This window comes from Calypte anna, chromosome 7 (genome assembly GCF_003957555.1).
Source record: "Calypte anna isolate BGI_N300 chromosome 7, bCalAnn1_v1.p, whole genome shotgun sequence".
In the NCBI taxonomy this organism is placed as follows: Eukaryota; Metazoa; Chordata; class Aves; order Apodiformes; family Trochilidae; genus Calypte; species Calypte anna.
This window is the reverse complement of record NC_044253.1, coordinates 6,723,443-6,747,683: the sequence shown is the minus strand read 5'-3', so window position 1 is coordinate 6,747,683 and position 24,241 is coordinate 6,723,443. Positions and strand designations below refer to the sequence as shown.

General features: G+C 35.5%; 1 protein-coding gene across 1 annotated transcript in view; it reads right to left on the bottom strand.

Annotated features, from left to right (window-relative positions):
- Positions 1-24,241, bottom strand: part of ZRANB3 (zinc finger RANBP2-type containing 3) — a 44,207-nt gene that overhangs the window by 7,627 nt on the left and 12,339 nt on the right. The window contains exons 3-15 of the mRNA XM_030454643.1: positions 18,635-18,653; positions 16,506-16,684; positions 13,534-13,765; positions 11,989-12,074; positions 9,532-9,703; positions 9,023-9,151; positions 7,674-7,793; positions 6,846-6,965; positions 6,178-6,357; positions 4,550-4,702; positions 3,409-3,877; positions 2,233-2,436; positions 1,475-1,557 (exon numbers count right to left, since the gene is read on the bottom strand). Coding sequence (XP_030310503.1) covers positions 1,475-1,557; positions 2,233-2,436; positions 3,409-3,877; positions 4,550-4,702; positions 6,178-6,357; positions 6,846-6,965; positions 7,674-7,793; positions 9,023-9,151; positions 9,532-9,703; positions 11,989-12,074; positions 13,534-13,765; positions 16,506-16,684; positions 18,635-18,653 — 2,146 coding nt within the window. The remainder of the gene's footprint in view (positions 1-1,474; positions 1,558-2,232; positions 2,437-3,408; positions 3,878-4,549; positions 4,703-6,177; positions 6,358-6,845; positions 6,966-7,673; positions 7,794-9,022; positions 9,152-9,531; positions 9,704-11,988; positions 12,075-13,533; positions 13,766-16,505; positions 16,685-18,634; positions 18,654-24,241) is intronic.

Below are 24,241 nucleotides of genomic sequence, written 5' to 3'. Positions count from 1 at the left end.
AGGGATGGAGAATCCACTACTTCCCTGGGCAGCCCATTCCAATGTCTGATCACCCTCTCCATAAAGAAATTCTTTCTAATATCCAACCTAAACCTCCCCTGGCACAACTTAAGACCATGCCCTCTTGTCTTGTTGAAAGTCGTTTGGCAAAAGAGCCCAACCCCCCCCTGGCTCCAACCTCCTTTCAGGGAGTTGTAGAGAGTGATGAGGTTTCCCCTGAGCCTCCTCTTCTCCAGGCTGAACACCCCCAGCTCCCTCAGCCTCTCCTCATAGGATCTGTGCTCAAGTCCCTTCACCAGCCTGGTTGCCCTCCTTTGGACCTGCTCCAGGACCTCAATCTCCTTCCTGAACTGGGGGGCCCATTTAAATTCATATCTGAGTTTTTTCTCTGTAAATTGCTCATACACAAACTGCTTTAAATCAGGAAACTGAAATGATAATCCTCTTGACCAAGTTTTCAAGGTAAGTGAATAACTGAAGACCACTGTTTCATTATATTTTTTTAAAATATCTGAATAAGGTTTCATCCACCTAATTTTTAGGAACAATTTGTCCTAGTGGGTACATGTAATCCAGGAATTTATTGATGATTCACAAACATCTGAGAGATAGAATTGGAGTGGAATTCCCCCATGTCTCATGGTTCAGCAGAAAGATTTTGTGCATACTGAAATTTTAATCCAATCCATCAATCCTGACCTGTGTTTGAATATATTGTGTGAAGCTAGGGAGCAATGTATATTTTAAGTATATTAAACAAGTTTTCAGATTCAAGAGGGTACTCTTTGATTTTTTTCCAGCTGTATCAGTCAGCCTAATAAAAATTTGTCATCTCAAAGACTCGCCCTCAGTTCTTTGTGATGCTCTGAGGTTACACCTGAACACATCAACTCATTCAGTAGCTTTGAAGAAATCTTCTCAGTGAACTTTTCTATCCCCTTAAAGAAGGGATTGGAAAGTCCTGACTCCCCCTTGAAAAATGATGAATGATAATGTGTTTTATTCAGGAAGTTACTGACTTAAGCACAGCATCAATGTCTAGCTTTCTAGTAATGTGGTGACAGCATTTTATTTATTTACTTAATTCTGTCAGGATCCACTGTCATTTTTGTTTTAACTTTGCATGTTCTTCTATTACAAATATTTTGTGATGAGACACTAGTAAGAAAAGGAATCTTAAACAATTATCAGTTGCATTTCTAACATGATATGAGCATAAATCTAATTTATTAGGCATATTTTGTAAGGTAAGAGAAGTGTTAGAAGTTGTATATCTAGGGAATTATTATTTAATTCCACTGAGAAAACAAACTAGAATTATGAGCTACCTGATTTTTGTACTTTTCAGCTATTAAAAAACCACCAGTCTTTATATATAAAGTATAACAAATGAGAGCATATATACACATTTCATAGGACAACATTTTACTTTATAATTTTAAAACTGCAACAAACATACATAATTCAGATTTACCTTCGTATAAAGGTGAATTCTATCAGTATTCCTGCTTGCACAGAACATAAGCCCATCATATATTGGAAACATGTCTACATCTCCTATAAAAAGAAAAAAATGTTGATATTAAAAAGTTTTTTTCTCCATTAATTTTGTTGATCCTATTCAGACACTTAAGATCATATTATATTTGTTTTTAAGAGGTTATTTGTGAAATTTCCTAATTTGGTGTATATGCAAGCACATTTTTGTATGAACATTGTAATCTTTCTTTTTTCCTTTTCTTTTCCAAACGTTTGGTAATTGAGGAACAAAACCCAGAAGAATATATATCACATAAGAATTCTTTATCTAATCCCAGAACAACACAGCTCAAGAGTCACAGCTCAAGCAGCAAGCTACCAAGATATTTGTGCATTTTATTTTCCTGTTTTTCCTGAATTACCAACTATCTGTTTTGCCTGTGGCTGTCCTCAACACAAGTAAATGTCATCATAAATTTCAATAAAACTATACAGGTTCACCACTGCTAGTGTGACACAGTTCTTCTGTCAGCCAAACCCTGTATGACTCCAGAAGTTTTATGGAAAGGCTGGGTTTATCCATCATCAACATTTAATAAACATCCCATAAAATGAGACAGTCATGTGCTAGTGTATGTACTTTCATCCCTTCCAAATCTGTAGGTTTTTATTTAAGTAGTTTTTCATGCCAGAGGCATGTAATACAGTTTCCCAATGGGATGTAATCTTTCTTTCACAGGAGACCCACTTTACCTCCTCCACACTTTTTTTCACTTTCTTTGTTTTCAGTTTCAACAGTTTCCTCTTTGCTGATTTCATCAGAGTGCTGGGACACCATTGCCCCAAAATCTTCTCTTCTATCTTTGGCACTGCACGCTGCTCTCTCCTCATTTCTTCTGGAGTCCTTTGACACATCTTCCTCAGTCTGGCTTCTGGAAACTTCACAGTTTCTCTCAACTACAGTTGAAGAAACAAGAAAAGGAATTATTTATGGTACCCAGACAAGCAGACACCTAACCAAACACAGAAGGAGACAAGATTATGCAAAACAAAATACAAAATCTTGTGTTTTGTTCTCTAATATTATTACTGTGCAACCACTTAGGAAACTAGAGCTACCTGTAATGCTAGGAAAAAGAAACACATGGAACAAAGTTTTCCATTTATGCAATTTCATGCACCCAGCTTCATGTCAGAATATATGCAATAAATAATGTAGTTACCAATTCTATTTAATATACAATTATTGTATATCATAAACACATACAACAGTTTTCCAGGCATTGATCTATACCTGTGAAAACAGAAGTTGTCCCTACTTGACAAGCACAAGAGACCTGAATAAAATTTCAAGAAGCTGGGCAAAGAACCTTTCTCTTTCCTTTGTAATTTAAATTGCAAATATGGGAATAGATTTATAATAAAGCCTCCAGATAGATTAAATACATTTAATAAAAGACAGCTACACTGAACTGTTAGAAAAATGCCATATTTTTCAGAAGAGATTTGTCATCTCTCCTGACAAATATACAATATCCAATGTAATTAAACAAATATACCACGTTGTTTAGTTTTGAAAGGTAGAGAAGTTTGCCATTTAATTGGATTCAGAATAAACATAAACCTTCAGGAAAAGAAGAGCTACATTTGTGCAAAGAAAACAGCATACATTCTTCCTTGTAGAATTTATATCCTGTTAACATTTATATGAATGTGCCATTTGTTTAAAAGTAGAATCATGTAAAAGACCCTGGGGGAAAACAGAATTAACAAGTATCACTTAATTGGTATCTGTTCACATAAAGACAGCATTCTTCATATTTTGTGTGAATTTTTGCATATTCATGTATTCAAAAGTACTGTTTTTTCTGAAGCTAATCCCAGCTGAAATGCAAAATGCATATTTTCTCTGCAGCACACGTTCCTTACCTTTACTGTTTTGAGGGCTATTGCATATTTCACAGTAAGGAAGCAATTCATTATTGCTGTAAGTGCAAACGCTGCAGTGCCAAACTTTATTTAAAGCTGTACTTTTGCTTGAAGTATCTGAGCCACAAGGAAGGACTTCACTGCTTTTTTCTGAAAACAAAGAGGGCTTTTCTCCAGTCAAAGATATTTTCTCTTCCTTACTGGAGCTGACTGGAGTAGACTCACATATGCTTCTTGCTCTTTTAGCTTCAGGTTCACAGGTACTTTCAAGACAGCTGATATCCACAACACTGGTTCTTGTGGAATCCAGGTTTTCATTGCTCTCCTCTGCATCACCTTCTTTTATGACTTCAGATGATTTTAAATCATTATGCAATGATTCATTACCAGAAAATATTTTGCGTTTCTTCTCAGTGGCAGATTTGGGGGAAAAGAAAGAACGTATGTCATGCTGTCTTTCCTTTTCAAACTAGGAAAGAGAAAAAAAAATGTAAGCCCTACATAAAATTACTGCATCAGAAGCTGTTACATTTCTGATTTTTCTTCAATAATATTACTCTCTAATTCAAGAAGCTATTGTTTACTTTGGTGATGGAAAAAAACCCAAACCTTGTTCCTTTAAGAACAAACAGCTAGCAGAAAAATTTAAAATTCCTCTTTTGTTTTGTAAAAAGTATTTACAATATTCTCATAAAAATTCTAAACCAGCATAAAACAAATCACATTTATTTATCATAAAATAAACACACAGAATTGGTATGGCACGTGCCTATCTTGGTGATGTCTATTACAAGAAAAGGCTTTTAAACATTGTTTTTAAAATACAGGCCAATTCAATTCAGTGCAGTTAAATAAAGATGTCATTTGAACAGAAATTTGTTTGTTTTATCCCACTCTGAAGATGTCTCAGTCACCTAAACATAGCATAAGGACCCATCAGAAGTCTGTAGGTTATATTTATACCCAGAAGAGCATTTTCCCCAAGTTAATCTAATTTTAAAAATGGAACCTACATTATTTTTCCTACTTATTTAGTGTTTATCCATTACTAAAGTCTGTAATTCACAGAAAGGCTAAGTCAGCAATGGTTAAGATTTTTTTAAATGAAAGAAAAAAGACAAACATAGGCTTCGACTCTTACGTGTGTAAACGTAAATTCATTTTTGGGATCTTCTAGACTTTCATTTGGGGTCCAGGTCTCAGCAAAACTCAAAAAATCCCATTTCTCCTTATCACCTTCTTCAGCCTGCATTTTCTCTTTCTTGCCATTCAAGGTGCTGCCTGTAACTTTGGCCTGTAGAAAGAAGAGTTGCATAAAGTTTCCAACAAATTCACAGGTCGAACCAAAGTTTTTTACCTATTTTTACCCAGTTTGCTTCCCTTGAAAATTTAATTCAGCATTTGCAAAGTAAGAAACCCTGTAGTAATTAAAAAAACCTATATTAAAACTACTCCTCTTCCAGCAGCCATTTCTGCAAGGACAACAGTAAGTAGTGTATTTAACACAGTATGGCTCGTGAAAAGGTGTATACAAAATGTTCATAAGTTAAAAGATAATGTATACATTTTGTACATCTCTTAATCTTTACATGTTTTGTTTGGCATGTGGAGATAAACAAGGAGAGAATTAATTGTAAGAAGCAGCGTAGTGACAGAACATGTAAGGGGAATTATTGGTGAATTACTGAGACCACCTGCACCATATTAAAGGAGACTCTTAATACTGGACTGATATTTTGTTAGAAATACTTACAGGAATTAGAATAAAGAATTTCATTCCCCAAAGAAGTGTCAAGTAAAGTTTGAAGTACTTAGATTATCTAAATTGTGATTACTTTGCAGCAGGAGAGGAATATATTGGCAAAAAGATATATTTATCAACTTCTCAATGTAGTATCTGTATGGACACAAACAAATGAACTCCTCTGCAACACAAGGGTAGCCAAATGCAGGAACAACAACTCTAAACTGGCGTACGAATCAGGAGAAATCCTTTGTAACCACTATCTCAAACTATTCTGACAACTAGAATTTAAAAGTCAGTTCTTTCTATGTTGGTTCTTAGGGAAGTGTCAGAAAACAAGAGCTGACAGAATACTAATACACCTCAGTTACTGAAACAAGACATTAATGAATGGCATCAAAGGATAAAAAACAGTCACAAAAGCAAACCAGCCAAATTAGTTTTATTAGTCCTGTGAACTCTTGACGGTTTTTCATGTAAGGAAAAAAAGCAGGATGGAATTATTGCTCCTAATAAGGACTAAGTAATACCTAAAGAAAATCACAACAAAAGATTAATGTAATCTTGGGTCTACTGAATATTTATTTCTCAAATGATTCTGCCTCTCTGAAACAAAGCTTAGTTAAGGCAAAACATTCATATAATAAAGAAAATCCTAACAAACCAAGCCAAAGATACTATAGCTGTTATGTGCAGAAAACCTAAAAACTCTGAATTGAACAAGCAGAGCAGTAAAAAGCTAGAAGGAAGATAACAATCTTCTGTAGCTGTGACCCATCCCATTTGTCTTGGCTTAGAGTTACCTTATTTATCTTTGGATGTTAAGCAGAGAGCAAAAAGCTAGACAAGACTAATCCAGAAGAGACATTTTCATGATTGGCAGCTCTAGGTCTGTCAATTTCTCCTACAGTCAGATACTGATCTCTAAAAGCAAGAATGTTGCTTTGCACATGCACTTTGGTGCTATCTTAAGCATAGAAAGTTCTGGATTATTCAGTTCCTACTCCACACACACCGAGAGGTACCTTGCGGTTCAGCATTGCCCACATGAGAGTGTCCATGGTTCCTTTTGCAATGAGGAAGTGAACATTCACAGAACTGTGCTGCCCAATTCGGTGTGCTCTGTCTTCTGCTTGCTTAATGTGCCCTGGATCCCAATATAATTCAGCAAACACAACGTGAGTAGCAGCAGTGAAAGTTAAACCCTGAACAGGAAGTAAATGTGTTTTAGAAAAATGATTCCACGCAAAACCAACTGAGTGTCTAAAGTAAAAGAAAGTTAAAGGTTGTACAAAATATTTTAAAATGGAAATAAGTGGGACCAACTAATAGCAGATGGGTTGATTTCTCCCTTGGGTTTCAGTAGATACTGATAGGGTTCAGAAAATACTTCAATACTGCACAAACATTGCATACTGCTTTTCATTAGGGAAGTGTTTCTATCAATCAAGTACGTTTAGAGAAACTGAGTTTTTACTACTTATTCAAGAACGAGATGCTGCTGCTTATTTTACTCAATCAATTTTAATAGAGGCTTAAAACAGTCAACATGATCACTGCAAAGAATGAATATGTGAGTCTACAAAAGACATACTGCATGAACTGTTTCTGTAAATCACTGCAGTCACCAATTACCTCAGTATCGATATTCTTCCAGTTTCTTATTTCACATATTTTCTTTTCTTTATCCTACCTGTCCAGCTGCCTGAATACTCAAAATAGCAACCCGAGTATCAGGATCCTTCTGAAACTGATTAACCAGGTGTATTCTTTCTGCTGAAGGAACACTTCCATCTATTCGTATGTAGCGAACCTGTAATGTACCATCAGAGAGACAAAGATTATGTTACCCATGTCCTTTTTTACACACACTCACCCTCCAGTCCCCTTGTGAAAAAATATGAAAATTGTTCTCTTCCTATCACAGGGATCCACCAGCCTTGGCCTTTGATTTACAGTTAAGCCTCTTGATCTAGAGAAGTGCAGAATTAGTCTTCCCTGTTAACAAAGGTGACACCACCACAGGATTTTAGAACAGAATACTCCGTAACAAATAAAATCTGGAATGTCCTCAACATGATTTACTAGAATTCAAAGCATTTCTAAATAGTAACAGGATTAAATAGCAAAGTTAGGCATCATTCCCTAGCAACGGTTTAGAATCCAACTCAAATAATATGAAAATGGTTTGCAAACATTTTTATTGCTTTGGATTAAACGTTCAGGTGGGATGAAAGTGTTCTGTGAAAACTAGAAAGGAAACCAAAGCATATCAGTGGAAAAATCTGGGAAATAAATGCCTGTTCAATAATAATGTATCATAGTGTTTATGTTGTCTTCAAATGCAAAATATTTCTTCAAACCCACAGAGTCCCTTTAATTCAGTGGCACTGGTCTATACATACTTAAAATCTGTAAACTCCTGCACGCACATGAGGTTCTACTGACAAACACCAACACAGCTCATGCATATTTGCAAAGTCTGAAGTTAAATCTGTGTGCCCATTTGTTAGAACATTACCTCACTTTCTAAAACCGCTTCTGTACAGGCTTGAAGCATGCTTAAGTGGTGAGCAAAAACCAGAAACTTCAGTTTGTCATTTTCAAGCATCATTTTGATATAGTCCTTTACTGCTCCTGCCTGGAAAAAGAGGGTACATTTTCATTAATCACACATACAAAATGTTCAAAAAGACAGCTTTTATTTTGATGTCTTTCAGCTACTTGTACTATGAAAAGATAAATGACCATACTTTTTGCTAAGCATGTAAGATTTATCACACATTTTCAAGTATAAAATTCTTCACATTATTTTTGTTTACAAAATAACACAGCTTTGTCTTCATGAAACCTATCTTGTTTCTTCAGAGAAAAAATACCACCAACTTTATACTCAAAAGATCACATATTTACATGACACTTTTTCCAGATTAAGATGTAGATAGAAATCCTTTTATCTACAACACTATTATTTCATGTTTTAAGCTATATTTAGAAAACAAAAAACTGATTTCTGCCCAAAGATATTTCAAACAGGTAAGGTACTGTGTAATCAGAACTTCTGTATTTGTACCCAGAAAGCTATACATCAAAACTGAAAGAATAATTTTGATTTTTTCATGATAGTACAATCACAAAAAATAGCTCTACTTATACATTCATACATTATTTTATGTCAAATATAATTTTCAGTATCTTTTACAAAAAAATATTAAAGTAATGGTGACAGTTAATAACAAACTTTATCAGTGATCAATGGTGAATGTGATACCCACTGCATTGTCCTGGGTTTTCTTTTTTTTTTTTTTCTCTTTTTTCATCTTTCAATTTCCTCCTTGAAAATGGATTGAGAGGATAGGGGAGAGAAGCTACAGTACTTCAGGAGGTGAATGCAGAAGAGGGGTTCCCTTTTGATAAAACAGAAAGAGATCAGCAAGAGGAGAGTGCTCTTCCACGTGAATCCATGGGGAGAACCAGTGTGGTGAGAATGCAGTCTGTGGAAGGGCTGCATCAGTCCTGGGTCAGCTGCAGCAGCCACCAAGACACAGGTATGGATGGCCCTGAAATATTCACCTTCAGCAGACCCCTAAGTGGGTGAGATGCATTCAGTGCTGTTGGGAGAGGATGTTGGGACACACAGCCAGCTTGGTGGGTACCTAATCAGTAATGGGTTTAACACTTAGCTCAGGTAATTATGATGAGGTTCATCCTATGCCATAAACATACAAAAAACCCCAGTGTTTCCCCACGTTGTGATTATAAAGCAAACCAAACAACCCCATCTAGTATTCAGGCCAATACAACTGATTTTATTAAGTTGAAAACACACCAGGTATTTTAAACAAGTTAAGAAAAGATTTCCATGCTCACCTTGGCAATGGCTGTTTCTTTATACATCCGTGTGATTAGATTCATGACTTGAGAAAAGTGGTTTTCACTGGCATCTGAATTCAGATTTCTCATTAATTTCTCCCACTCTGAAAAAGTGGTATTCAAATTCTAATTGGCAGAAGAAATCAGTGGTTAGATACATGGTACAAAGCATGTTCTGCCACAACATGTACATTTCAAGCATAGAACAGCTAGGAACTGGGTACCTGAGAGAACTACATCATGTTTGTCTAAAATTAACTTTAGGATTCAAAATTTAAAGGAAAGGAAGTCAGGAACAAGGAAGATTGTCCCAAAATTACGTGATGCCAAAATATTGCCATATTCATGTTCTTCATGTTGTATTTGAAAGAGTAACAGATGTTATGCTATATACCCATACATTCTTTGTAACTACATAGTATACCTATGCATACATACAAAGACTTACAAATACATAGATACTTCTATTCACTTATAAATATTTTAGCAAAAAGTGGAAAATTCACCTTAGCTGCAGCTTGTGGGAGGTCAAAAGGAATACGTTGCCTAACTTTGGGAGGCAACTGAGTTAGAACATCACTTTTCAGCCTTCTGATCATAATTTCACTTAAAAGTTGATGCAGTTCTTTTAAATTGGAAGCTCCTCTACAGTCCCAGTGAGCTCTTTTACCAAAAAACCTGAAATGAAAAATAAATACCAACACCTGAGGATGAAAATGCTCTTCCAGATTCATAGAAGCTTTCAGTACATTATACATTTAAAAGCACACTCTTAGATATGAAGGTGTGCTGGATAGCAACACTCAGTGTTCCTGTTTAGTCCAGAGAGATGACTGCTTTCTGCCTGGTTCCTCCCAGCACTCCAGTCACAGCTGCTCCAGCTTCCCAGAAGATACCACTGCCTGCAGGCATTACTACCCACCACATGCACCCAGGCCTCATCTTGTCCCACCTACACTTCCCTTTCCACAGGACATCTTGCTCAGGTATCATTTTATAACTCTGACAGACTAATGAGAAGACTGTAACACCATGAAAATCATTATTATTATTATAATGGGAACAATGGGTAGGGAAACCTATAATGAAAGCTGCAAATAATCACCATTACCAGACAGAATTTAAAGCTAAATGTATCAGCTTTAAATGTAATACTTTTTAGTAAGCTAGGTTAAATAGAGGAAGTAGGTTTAAGGTTGAAAAGGTAAAGGATGAAAGAGAAAGAATTTATTAACTTAGTCTTCCTTTTTCTTTAGCTGTTTTTATGAAAGTGATGCAGCAGGAACAGCAACTTTCCTCTGTCAATATTGCCAAGAGAGAACAAAATAACAAGAATGACACGTTTTGCTGCTGGAGATTTTTCAGATATTAAGAAAAGCTCAGGTAGCATTTTCCAAGGCCAGAAAAGTATGTTGCAAGTGTATATTTTTACTGGGTTTGTTTCTTCTTTGTTTCTTTTTTTTTTTGTATATAATATCATTTAGAGAAGCTTAAACCTTAGTGAGCTTATCATCAGTGTTATATACAATTGGCTGCCTATAATAATGTGGGTAAGGGGCTTCTTTGGTCTATTTATATGGCTGTCCTTAGAAAAGTGTCTTCCCTCCAGCTTGAGCACTGGGGTTATAAAAGAAACAGAAGGCAAAAATGCACAGAAATACTTTGGACCTCATCTTTAGAGACAGGTGTTTCTGAACACTGCAGTGAAAACCCCCAAAACATTTTCACAGAAAGCACTACATAAACCAATCCTCTCAAGTTTATTACCACAGGATGTTTTGTTTCTGAGAAGTTATAAGGACATGGTTATTTACTGAAAGCTTGCCAAACCCTGACCTTGATTTTTATTACATCTATGGTATTCCAAAAATAAGATAATCATTTATGATTGAGTAGCTAACCATGCTTGTACCTACGCACACTTGTGGTGTGAAAATTATAGATGTATTCAGTCAAAACACCATGGCAAAAATAGCATTCTTCTGTCTGAAAATTAAACAGCCCTCTTCCATGTTATTTGAAGTTAAGTGGTGATAAAATGCATATGATGGAGGGAAAGAAAACAAGTTATATGAACATGAAACCATGTAATTATTACTGTAAAAATTAAATCTAAATGCTAGCCAATTTAGTTGTCAAAATCTATTGTTTTGAATATAGGCAAAGTTGTAGATAAGAAAATTTTTAGCTAAGCAAATGTTTCAAGTGTCTTCTTTTCTCATAACTTATTTCATTCCAGATTGTGACACAGATTCAGAGGGTAAAACCAGGCTTTTCAAATCAGAGCTTCTTCTATCCGTCTATTTTAGAATAAAGCTAGAGAAACTGATCACTAAACTACAGTTGAGGGAAGCAAGTTAAAGGGAAGTGAGTTCTCCTTAAGGTAGTAAGTTAAAGCACAGGAATCATGAAAAATCATGAAATATGCAAGAGATGAGTTAAAATTCATCATTTGCATGCATGGAAAAGAAGTGTCATGAGCAATGTTCCCTAGCAAATCCAGGATAAGGTGCTGGACAAGAACTTACAGTTCTTATATTTGATCCCTCAGAATTACAAACACACTACTGTGCTTTTGGGAGTTTTATACCTTTACTTTTACTCAGTTAATCTGTAAAATACAGCGACAAGTACAAGACTAAGCATCAGAATTTCTTAAGTAGCTGCAGGTAAAACCTATACAGTTTATACTAAAGACAGTAAACTTATAAATAATTTTACTTAAAAGAATGCTGGAATTTAAACTTTATTTCAAATTTTTATTTCCAATTTTGTCCTCAAAATCCCCTAACAATTTAATCAATGTCCCAGTTTTCTCTGATGGAGGAGATGGTATCTGACCCCAGGTTTCCAAGCAGGATGGTACGAAACCTCACTAGAGGAAGTCTTACTAATCCTCCCACTTCACAAGAAAATAATAAGTAAATAAATGAGCAAGTATTATTACATTATTACATTAATACCTGACACGAGCATCACAGTATTTTTTGGCATATTCACTCCAAGTTCCAAATCTTTTTGGAAAGAGTGCCTCAATCTGCATGAAAAGCTGTATTAAAAAAAGAGATAATGAAAAAATGCCTGTAAATGAAAAAGCTTCAGAAATAATTATTACATGATTACTTTGTTAAGTTTACATTCAACAGTTGCACAAAAAAATATGCAGCTCAGCACATGTGTAAAGGATATGAATATTCATGTCTCTTGAGACAGGACAGCTGTGGGAAGCCCTCGAAGTACAAAGCACCCTGAAGGCAATAATGCAAAGCTGAAAAGATATCTACTGAACAAGAAAACATGGATGGGAATATGTTATCCCTAAAAATATAATTTTAGTCACTTGCCAGGCTTCTGCAAGGCCTCAGTGCAGGTATTCCATGAACAGTCTGCTTCTTGAAAAACCTACTCAGTCTGAAGCATGACTTCAAAAATCAGACACTGTCCATACAGACCAGAAACTTCACACCTTTCTTCCTGGTTGTGGTCAATACCAGTTTAGAGAGCCTTAGCCAGAAAGAAACCTACTTTACAAGCTGGATTACTGTCAGATTTTTCTACATTCAAAGATCACTACTAGATCCAAGACACACTCCTATAGCAGGGGTAGCACAGAGACAGCAATGATATGGAAGGCTTTCTCCTAAATGCACTTCCCTGCCATTCTCCTAAATTGACTTTACATCACCTCTGCCATTTAAGCTTTTGTATTACCTAATCACATGCTAGTGACCTCTCCCAGAAAGAAAATCCCTACAGCCTACTCTTGTTCTTCACACAAATCTTTCAAGATTCTATAAAATATACATAAATGTAAACAATGCTTTTAATTTTGTATACATATTCAAAGACTTCACAGAAAGATTCTGCATATGACACAAACCTGATTAAAAAGATATAATGCTTTTAACATGCTGCCTTATAAGGCCATGGCAGAACTTGAAAAAAAAAAGACTCAAACTGTTTTCTGCTTTTCATGAATTTTTATCATTATTGCAATCAAGGACAGCTTGTACATCATTTTCTTTGAAGACCCTTAGTAGTGTTGCATGCCAATCTTGGTATCAATGTCCTGCATAAAAGTATTACACATTCTAACTGCATTTCTTCTTCCAAGGGTGGTTGCACTGTCTTTGGTACACGTGCAGGAAGTTTCATAATTAACCACATCCACTGATAGAAACATTTGTTTTAAATAAACACTCATAATAGCCCAAGCCCTTTTTCACACCTGGATGTAAACCATTGATAGAATAAACTCAAAGACATTGTTTTAGTTTCATATAACTCATGCTTCCTAATGCAGCTGGTGCACTGCTTGAGTCATAATGTATGTGTGTATTTGTACATGTATGTGTGTATTTGTACATATTGAAGAAAACTACAAAGTTGTGAATTTATTACTGATAACATCCTTAAAAATAACACACACACCAAAAAAAAAAAAACCCAAAAAACCCAAACCCACAAAAAAACACAAAAAAACCCCCAAACCACAATATGTCAGATACCTCTTCAGGTCTTCCTAGAGCAGGAGTTCCAGTCAGAAGAACAGCTCTAACAGCTTTCTGCACAATGGGCAATAAAATCTTGCTGCGGGTGGCATTTCTAGATTTCATATAATGTGATTCATCAATCACAACAACCCTAAAGTTCTGCCTGTGCAAGGTGTCAACTAATGTCCGTGCATCAGAAGTTAACAGGCCATACCCCAGTATAGTCACTTTGCTGGTTGATATTCTCCTGAAAGAGAAAATCCAGAAGTTTTCTTAGTAAATTTTCCTTGTAAGAAAATTGATATGGCAAAGGAATGACACTAAACTGATTTTTTTAAAGAAGGTATGTGTGACATCTGTTGATTCATTAGGCATGCAAACATACATAAGCTCAAGGTATGAAATGATTTTAAAATCACTAGAGAGCACTGTGGCCCTTTAGGAGCCTTGGAGAAGCACAAGAACTCCTGAAGTTCTTAGACAAACAGGTTACCAGAATGCCAGTCACAGCTGGTCTACTCATCTGTCAGACAAGACTGCTCAGCTGGAATGATTTTTTATCTGTTCCTTAACTGCAACATCACAAAACACACTAAGCTTAAGTTTCTTTCACACAAAGTATGTGCACATTCATGTATCTGGAAATAAAAGGAGAAGCAACTGGCACTGTGGCCAGTGCACTGCAAACTGGCTTCTACTGTACACATAAATGCAGGAAAACAAGAATTCCTCCCAACCACCTTTTTTGTGAAGGTTAAAAAGATTAAAAAGGTTGTGAAGATTAAAAAAACTATGAATACAGTTATTCTAAGCAGAACCAATTATTCAAGCAACATCCCACTTCAAATTTGTTAGAAATAAGAATATAAATTGATGCCCAAATATATTTAAAACTTATTTAATTTATATTTATATTAAAAATTATATTTATATTTAAAATTTATTTAATTTAATATATAAAAATATATTTAAAACTATTTAATTCAAAAAGTTAAACAATATTCAAGCAGTAAATTTAATTAGTGAAGTTTTGAAGAAAAGGAGAGTTCGGAACTAGCAGAAAGCAAAGCTGAACATATGGAATCAGTATTAAACAAATTGCTAAATCAAGTTTAGCAGCTGTATTTTTGCATTTGCAAATGCACAAAACACTTTTTAATGTTAAAATATTAATTAGTTCAACAGCTACCTCACTTATAGCTAAGAAGCCTCCTGCAACTTAAGCAAGCAGAAACCCAAGTTTTCCTCTCCTCTTGTTGAATATAAGTATGTGATAATGGCTAAGGCCAAGTCTTTTTAAAAATCTTAAAAGATAGAATAAACACAATTCTGTTTGCCATTTGCTTTTGCAATAATTTCCTTTATTCCACATTTCTCCTTTCAATATTCAGCACTATAAGTATTAGGTTTGTGTGCATTTTGGCTAAATAGCTTTAAAAAAGGAGAAAAACAGGCTCACTGGATCCTTATTCTAGCTCCTACATTAATTTTTTTAGTATCAGTAGCAACTATGCCTTAAGCTTTTAAAATGCATTTCCAGTTGGATTTTCTGGTTACCACAAGGCAAGTTCCAAGCTACCATCTCATCTGCACATCTTGGTGGTCAAGTCACTTTTTGATACTCCCCAGACAACATGAAGATGAGTCTTATCCAGAAAGTTTAGAAAAACACCTAGACATGACCACAAAATCAGCCAAGTCATTTACAATAAAGGAGACTGAAAAATACCCTTAATAATAGGAGAGTTATTCTAATAACACATCAGACTTCTAGTGTCTCTCTGATGAACTCATGCTCTTACGTCTAAAGACAGAAAGCCTAGGTCATAGTGACCTTTTCAGTAATTTAGAGAATACTCATTCTAACTTACAAATCTTCTCAGTGTACTTAATAGAATTTAACAGTAATTACTTCCATATTTCTTAATGCATAGCAGTAATTGTCCAGAGATGCATTAAAAATGCTTCACAGAAGCTAACGTATACAAGCTAACTCATCAGAGTTGAGAAATAACTTTATATGTTCAATTTGAGACATGTCAAAGTAATCTAATTTCCAGCAGATAAGCACTGGCTACTTTGCAAAACCAGACCTCTCCAAAGCTTTCAAAGGAGACAAGTAATTACTATAATATAATATAATATAATATAATATAATATAATAACACAAAACCAGGAGGAGTGGCTGACAGACCAGAGGGTCATGCTGCCATCCAGAAGGGCCTTGACAGGCAGGAGAAATGGGTTGACAGGAACATCAGAAAGTTAAACAAGAAGTGCAGAATCCTACACCTGGGGAGGAACAACCCTGTGCAGTAATGGATGCCTGGGGACATCCAGCTGGAAAGCAGCTCAGTAGAGAAGGTCTTGAGTGGGCGTCCTGCTGGACACCAAGTTGGACATGAACCAGCACTCTGCCTGTGCAGTGAAGAAGGTGGATTAGACTCAGCGCTGTCTGCAGGATGAGGGAGATGATCCTTCCAGGCAACACCTGGAGTGGTGTGTCCAGTTCTGGGCTCTTCAGTGGAAGACTGACATGGATGTGTTAGAAAACACAGCGAAGGGCCAACAGAGATGCTTCAGGGACTGAAGTGTCCCTCCTGTGAGGAAAAGCTGACTGGGACAGGTTAACCCATCAGTAAGAAGGCTCAGGGGGATCTTATTAATGTACATAAATACCTGAAGGGAAGGTGCAAAGCAGACAGAGACAGACTCCTTTATGTTGTGTGCCCCATGACAACACCAGGGGCAATGGGCACAAGCCAAAACATAGCAGGTGCTCTCTGAATACCAGAAAACAGGTTTTTTTTTACTGCAGGAGTAACTGAGCACTGGAACAGGTTGCCCAGAGAGGTTGCAGGGTTTCCTTCCTTGGAGATATTAAAAAAAACCTGAACACAGTCCTGGGCAACCAGCTCTAGGTGGCCCTGCTTGAGCAGGAGGGGTTGAACAAGCTTTTCTATAGAAGAATAATAAAATTTACTCACCCAGTATCAGTTTTGTTCTGAATGATGGTAATATCATCTGGAGACAGTTCAGGAATCCATTTCTCCATCTCATCAACCCAAGGGTATCTCAGAGATGAAGGCACTACAATTAAGAGAGGCCATTCATTTTTATAGTAATAGGAAATGGCAATTGCTTGAATTGTTTTACCTAGCCCCATCTGGGAAAAAGAAAAGAAAAAAAATTAAAAATAGAAGTCTCTGCAGAGAAAGCAAATTCCATTTAGAAGAGCCACAAATATATTACAAAGAGAATGGGATTAAGGAAACAAAGCCAAAGAACTAGTTACATACTAACTACTTTAGCATCAATTTGTTACCACACATCATCTTTATGAAAGCAGATGCTTTTCTTTAAATGGATTAATATATGTTATATCTGGTTAGTTCATTAAAGCTAAAAGAGGAATTTTAATTAATTCCAGAAGATTTTCTGTTCTGGGCCTTAGTATGGTAGAATATAAAGATAAAACTCTAACTTGTTAAGCTACCAAAAACATTCTTAAAAAGCTAATAAAAAGAAAGAAAATTATGGGCTATCTTAACATAAAAATGACAATTTAGGACAAAGCTGCATAAAAAACAGAGGAACAAAGGAGGATCTATATGAAGAACTGCTTTTGACCCAGTTTTCATTCACCACAGCTAATTGTTTCTCTATCCTGTAACACAGGACACGAAGTCCACCTAGTGGAGAACTCAGATTTAAAGACAAGGTGAAGGGTAGAATACATTACACAGATATGTATTTAACAAGAAAGTACTTCCTTTATATTATCCAGGTAAGTACCTTGTTTTTGTCACAGAATGCAGCTGTTTTCCCTACTTGTTTACATGGCAAGAGATAGTTCCAGATTCCTGTCCCTACTCCAAGGTAGAACAGCAACATATTTTTAGAGTAGTTTTAAAAAGATACTATTGTTACTGTACTTTAATCCTTACATAATTTCATAATCCTGGTATCTGCACAGTAATTATATGATCTCCACTTTGCATACAAAATTTCTTTTTGCATAGAGGTTTATAATACTGATGTTTTCTTTTACCAACATTTTCTTCTTACTTTAAGGCTCTGTCAACAAGCACAAAATACACACAATACAAGCACAGAATATATGACTGCACAATACTTCCTCCACTGCCAGACTCACTGTCCTTATGAAGTATATATTATGTTCTTTGGAATAAGAATATCTTGTAGTACCTTTTATTGCTAAGAGAAATATACAGTTTACTTTCAGATTCCAGGAAGGAATTAAGAAACTGCTTTAATAAAGGAATAGCTACTGCTGATATTTTGATTTTTCCCAAGCTTGCCTTTTCTCCTCACTGAATGCTTTTGTATCCTCTGAAGCTTCCAGAAATTTCACATTCTATGTCAGGATAGTTTCTCTCCAGCTACAATTTTTATACTATACATAGTATTTTTATACTACGAGGAGTTGCTTTAATTCCAGCAATTAAAGTCTCTCTCTCCCCACTCTACCCTCAGCGTTTCAAGAAAACCCAAATGAGAACTGTGAGACTATGTCAACCCCCAAACATTAACTCTTCTTCAGTCAGGTTTTACACTGACAAAAGTAAAAAGAACATTGTACTCTATTATGAAAATGCTTTATCTGCAGGAAGAAATGCCAGACCCCAATGTTCCTAATATGGAATAAAATAGAAATTTTCAAATGTATGGAAGTAATGAATTTCACTATTACTGCTTGATCAGTGCATTTAAGAAAAGTCCTACTTGGAAGGCATATCTGTTTAAAATCCACTTCTTTATGATAGGAGTGTCTCCTAATCTATATCTATGCAGTTATAAAATAATTAAAAAATAAAAATGAAATCAATTTAGGTAATATTTTACGATTTAACAATACAGGAGATTCACCCCACCTAAATACAACTTAAAGACACCTTCTAAGTTTCCTCAAAGATTGCTTTAAGCTTATGTCAGGATTCATTTTTTTCCCCACCTAGGTATTTTCAGAATATCACAATTATGATTCTTTCATTACCAACCTTTCTGCCCACACCTCTTAAACAAAAAAGTCACATCTGCATGAAATACATTAGAAGAAGAAAAATGGTGCTAAAGGAACAGGAACATCACTTACCTCATCAGCAATCATACACCTAAATAAGAAACAAGAAGGGAGAAAAAGCAGAAATTAATAGTAAATATAGCAGATAAACCAATATTTATAAACTGTTTACTACAATTAAGTTATGGTTTTACTGAATCAATGAAAGAAGATTTCATTACTATAGATATGAACTACAAAAAGTAAATTTGGTACGAATTTGAAAATAAATATGCCAGTTATTCTTTAAAAAGTATACTCAATTTTTTAGCATTGCTGAACTATTTGCATTGTAAAACAGAATTGATGCTTTGGTCTAGTGCTACATTAACTGTAACCTCACAAGACAGTTTCAAGGCAAGAAGTGCATCTTCAACTGTACTGTACGTTTTTGTTACTCAGCAATCAATGATTAATGATCAATGATTATTTTTATGTCAGACTGATCCTAAAAAGCTGCTCCCCAGAGCTGTCACGTTGGTTTTGAAATAGAAACTGACACTTCAGTCTGCCACCGATTTACCAGGTTAAGTATTAGAAAATGAACTTGATTTTTTTCCCCATTTTGGAGACAGTAAATAATACTCCAGGTAAAGATACTGACAACTCCAAGCCCCCAGACAAAACTAGTAAATTGTGTGCAGCATATTTACATTTTCTAAATATTAAATGCCATCTTTGATATGAACTCCTTCAGTCATTTAGGGTTTTTCCACTTACGTATTATCTACATTCTTAACTCAAGGAGGACCTAGGAAACTTAAGTGCTCCTAGCCCATGCAAGCTTCTTCATCAAATCTTTGAAACTGGATGAAGGATAAAGGAAATTATTTGATAGATATTTAGTTAAACCATTAAATGCATGATGCTGCACCTTTCCAAATGTGCACCCTCAGTTACTTTACAGAATCACCTCTCAACTATTTCACAAACATTTCCAAGCTGGAAAAAAACCATAAAACAAACAAAAAGCAACTCCAAACCAAACCTACAAGCCTATCCAAATCAAAAGTATTACTGAAAGAATTACAAGTGTTTGTTCTACCTCTAGCAGTCAGTAGGTAAAATAGATACATTAAATTCATACACACTAACAAATTCAGAGAAAGGCATGAGTCCAAGCAAAAACTGTGAAAATAAGAAAGCAGCAGAGAGACAACCTATTTCCTTTTAAGTCTTACAGCATGATGATGATTTAAAGTTCCCTTTTCTCCTGTAACAATCCCAGACTATATGAAGACACAGACTCACTAAATATATTCTGACCAAAATCAATGAAGGCAATTCCAAGGCAAGATCATGGAATCATAGCATGGCTAGAGTTGGAAGGGACCTAAAAGATTATCTAGCTCCAGTAAAGAATTTATTCCTAATGTCTGATCTAAATCTACCCTCTTCTAGTTTTAAGCCATCACCCCTTGTCCTGTCACTACTTGCCCCTCCCCAGCCTTCTTGTAGGCAAGATCTGAAACTGGCACAAAGTGTGAATTTCTTCATCAGAACAGTCAAGCTGCTTGGGTTGCAGTTAAGCAACTGGCAGATGAATTCTCCACCTACCACGTGATCTGTGAAGGTTTTCAAGCACTGTATAATTTTCTAAGTTGTCATAAAAAGCAAACCAGAGAATAACTCCCACCAGCTGATATCATGTTGCCACATAGGGATCATGGGCTGAGTGAACCCATTGACTGAGATACAGCAGTGAGTGACAGCAACAGACTGACAGCTCTATGCAATCCATCAGTTTTTTAGGATGTTGAAATATCTACTGACACAAAAAAGAGCCAAGTCTTAGAAATTATGAAATATTTCAAGCTCTGGAATGGAATAAATGTCCCAGGCCAATTTGCTTGTTTCCTCCCTGACTCCAGTATCCTTGTGCTTTTCACTAATTACTCCCTGTAGCTTCCAGCCACGGACACAGACTACTCTTGGGGAATTGTTCTGATGCATCCTTCACAATCTCTTGTCATCTTCTGAAGAAACTGAAACTCCTACTCCTACACCACACAATGAGATGTGCACACCCTGTACCATGCAACTCAAATGCAATGCTCCTTCCATGACGAAATGGAAAAGATCTCCCAGGTCTCCATGTATATAACAAAATTTAATGCATCAAAATGTAAAGGTTTTTTATTTTGATACAGATAATCTTTTGAAGTAATACAGAACTGGTTTTTTTAGTGTTAGGTATTCTGAGGTTGGTGGAGCTACCCAAAAGCACATTGGAAAACAGCCATTTCAAGCTAATGATTAATGCTTGCAGCAGCACCATCAATTTGGAGCTGTCATTATGTCTAGCAATGTGCATCTTGCCATGGGGCCAAAATGGACATTTCTGTGGGCAAAACAGAAATCTCACCAGAAGAGGTACACTGGCACTTTTCAGACATGATGTACAAGATAAATGTTTGATATTCTGTGAAATGGTACACTCTGTTTGCTCACTCAGTCTGCCAGTGTAAATTTCAATGTCTAATGATTCAATTAGTTTCTTTCAACTGCCATATATAAGAATTCAAAACATATCTTATCTATCTTAATTTTTTATAAGTAACAAATTATATACTTGGAATAACTTCATAACTACACTCCCCTCCCAAATTGTCATGAATGAAGCAATGAAAACAAAGGAAGAAAACATAACAGAGCCCCAAAGTCTGCACAGATTTACAAAAGAAAAAAGGCAGGAAGAGAATTCTTTTTAATGGTAACTCATGATTATGAAGCCTTAATGCTTGTGCTGTGCAGCTGGGCAAAGGCACTTATTTGCAGACAACTAATACACAATTAAAATTCTAAAATAATGTCAGTCTCTGCTCACTTCAAAGACTGATTTTTTTTCCCCATTTAATACTCATTGTTAATTGTTTGAACAAAAGCCTTTCTTTTCACAGATTCTTTCAGAGGCAAACTGTTTTCAGTATATTAACCATGATTTTTTTAAAGTTTGAAACCTGAAATCTACTGGAATGATTGTGTTGGATGTTTCTTAAACTCCTTAGACAAATGCAGAAAATGAATAAGACTAACAGCTACAGGGAAGAGGCAGCTCATGAATATACCAAAGACCTTCTTTAACAATATAATAAACTTAATATAAGGGCACAAGAGCAAATAGACAAGCACAGCAATAGCTGAGAGTACATTGCATTCAAGTAGCATCTGGTAGTAAGGAAATGTGGTAAAGAGGACAGGAATACAAGTATTTCTTGCCAACTTGTGCTGACAAATACCCTATTTCTCAGCATATTAATGTACATTTTAGTAGATATTAAGCCAGTTTAGACCCACAGAAATCACAGTGAGAATACATAAGATTCTTTTGCATGGTTATTTGGCATATGTGAACTAATTGTTTGAACACATTCTTTTTTTTCAGGATAACAAGCTAAAATGAAGACATTTAGTGTGACTTACAAATTGCTTTGACAATTAGAAGCTGAGTAGCAACTAAAATAAATAGCCTTAAAAATATGTCAAACACAGGAACTGATGTATTCTCAATGAGATTTTTTTCATTAAACTGTAGCCACTTAAAGTTTGATGACTTCATTATCTGCCAAACAATAAATTGTTCTGGTTTAATTCTTGCACCCATTTTCAGACTGTGCTCATACAAATCTTTGCTGCCATAGAGTATCTCTGGGATCATGTTTATAAACTTCCACTTAATATGTCTGGAGTGAAACTTCTTCTGTAGCAGCAATAACATTGCTGGTTTTCAGGTAAAACTCAACATTTTGTTGCTGGTAAATGAATGGAAGCAAAAAGTAATTGCCATTTCTTAATTCACAGCATAACCACTCTTAAAAGATAATGATGGTAAAGGGATCAACACAAGTTCTATCTTCCTTGTTTCTGCAGTAACAATCAAGTAGAGATTCCATAGAAACAATTATATGCTTGAAAGTTCCATACTGGTAGTGGTATTTTGCTATTTCAAGGGTTGGACTCGATGATCTCTGAGGTCCCTTCCAACCCAGCCAATTCTATGATTCTATGATCTTCTCCCACTCAACGATGAAATAGTTTTGTCATAACTAGTCTGGATTTTCTTCCTATGCTAACAATCCATGCATTTTTTAGCCATTTAAACATTTGACTACATCACAGATTGATATGAATCAGGTAGACAAAAAATTGTTCTTAAAGCTCCCATTAAAGTTCCTGAATGTATTAAGCCCTCTGTTAAGATACAGTTACCAACAGGAAGCACTGCTTTGATCCATACTGCTCCTACTCAATTTCCTGAAGTGCTACAGTTTTAAAAGTATTGATTTATGCTAATTAATTATAATTATTGACACGCTATATAAAATTTTGATATGACAAACAAGATGAATTTATGATGGAAGTATAAGTTAATATAACTAACAGAAGTGGAAACTGAGGATATTCAAATTATTTTATGACCTAATGCATTTTAGACTATCCACTCTCTGTAGTTCTCAGTTTTAGAATAAGAACCTTAAAAGATAGCTGCTTAATGTAGTTTCAAAATATGAGAAGTCCAAAATTTTTTCAGTGAAAAATAGCTCATATTACATCACTGAGAGGGAAATCATTAAATGTTAAGTGTTCCCAGTTTATAATCATAGTTAGATTTGAAAGGTAAAGAAGTTCCCCACCATTGTAGCCTAGAACTCATAAGGTACCTAATAGTTGCAGTAAGCTATTAAAAAGCAATGCTTTACATTTTGCTTTACATAACCTTAAAAATATGCAGCCTCTATTTAAAACAAACTACAGTATGTTCTATATTATTACAGGCAGACAAGCTGCCAACATGAACATAAAGGTTTCATGCTGTCAAAGCAGAAGAAACTGATCTTCAGCTACACTGAAAGGACAAATATATATTTTTGTTTCATGTATTTTGACTGCAAGAAGACAGACTTCTTGTTCTCTGAAGTTCAATTAGTCATTTCCTCTCAACTGGTAGTTACCCAATCTGAGCTTCATCATTCATATCCCATCTGTTCATATGACACCTTTAATAATAGCTCTATCCAAGAATATAAATCAGAGCTATGATACTCAGTTTCATATCCTGTTACAAGCTCAGCCCACATGGTCAAAAGTTTCAGAAAAGCAGGGAAAAAAAATCATTTCAGATGTCTCAGTTACAGCTACCCTCAGCAGCAAAGGCCAATTGTGCAAAAAGCACCACAGTCAGTGGCAAATTCTTTCAGATTCTTTCCTATTTAATTTTTAAATGCTTCCCTTCCTCATTGTGAATCCTGTAGCTAGTATGTGAATCTCTGTCCATTTATCAGGGAAATCTGTTATCTTTTCTTAACAGAAAGCATCAGAATCTAATTGGGATGCAGTGCACATGCTGCTACAACCTTCCTACTATTCATAACCCTTTTGCAGTTGTAGGGTTAGCAATGGATTTTGGACACAATACTATCTTTCAGAAATATAAGGGAACCACACAGTCTGGTCTCCACTAGGATTTGATAACCCTTTCAAGATGTATTAGCTTTAAAATAAAACTACATTTTTTACTAAAATGCAAACACAAAGCACAAAACAGGAAGCTTTGTGTGAGAACATATCCTATTAAATGAATATGCATGCAGAGAAAAGAGCAAGAACTCTACTCTGTTGGTTCACCTCAGGTGCACACAG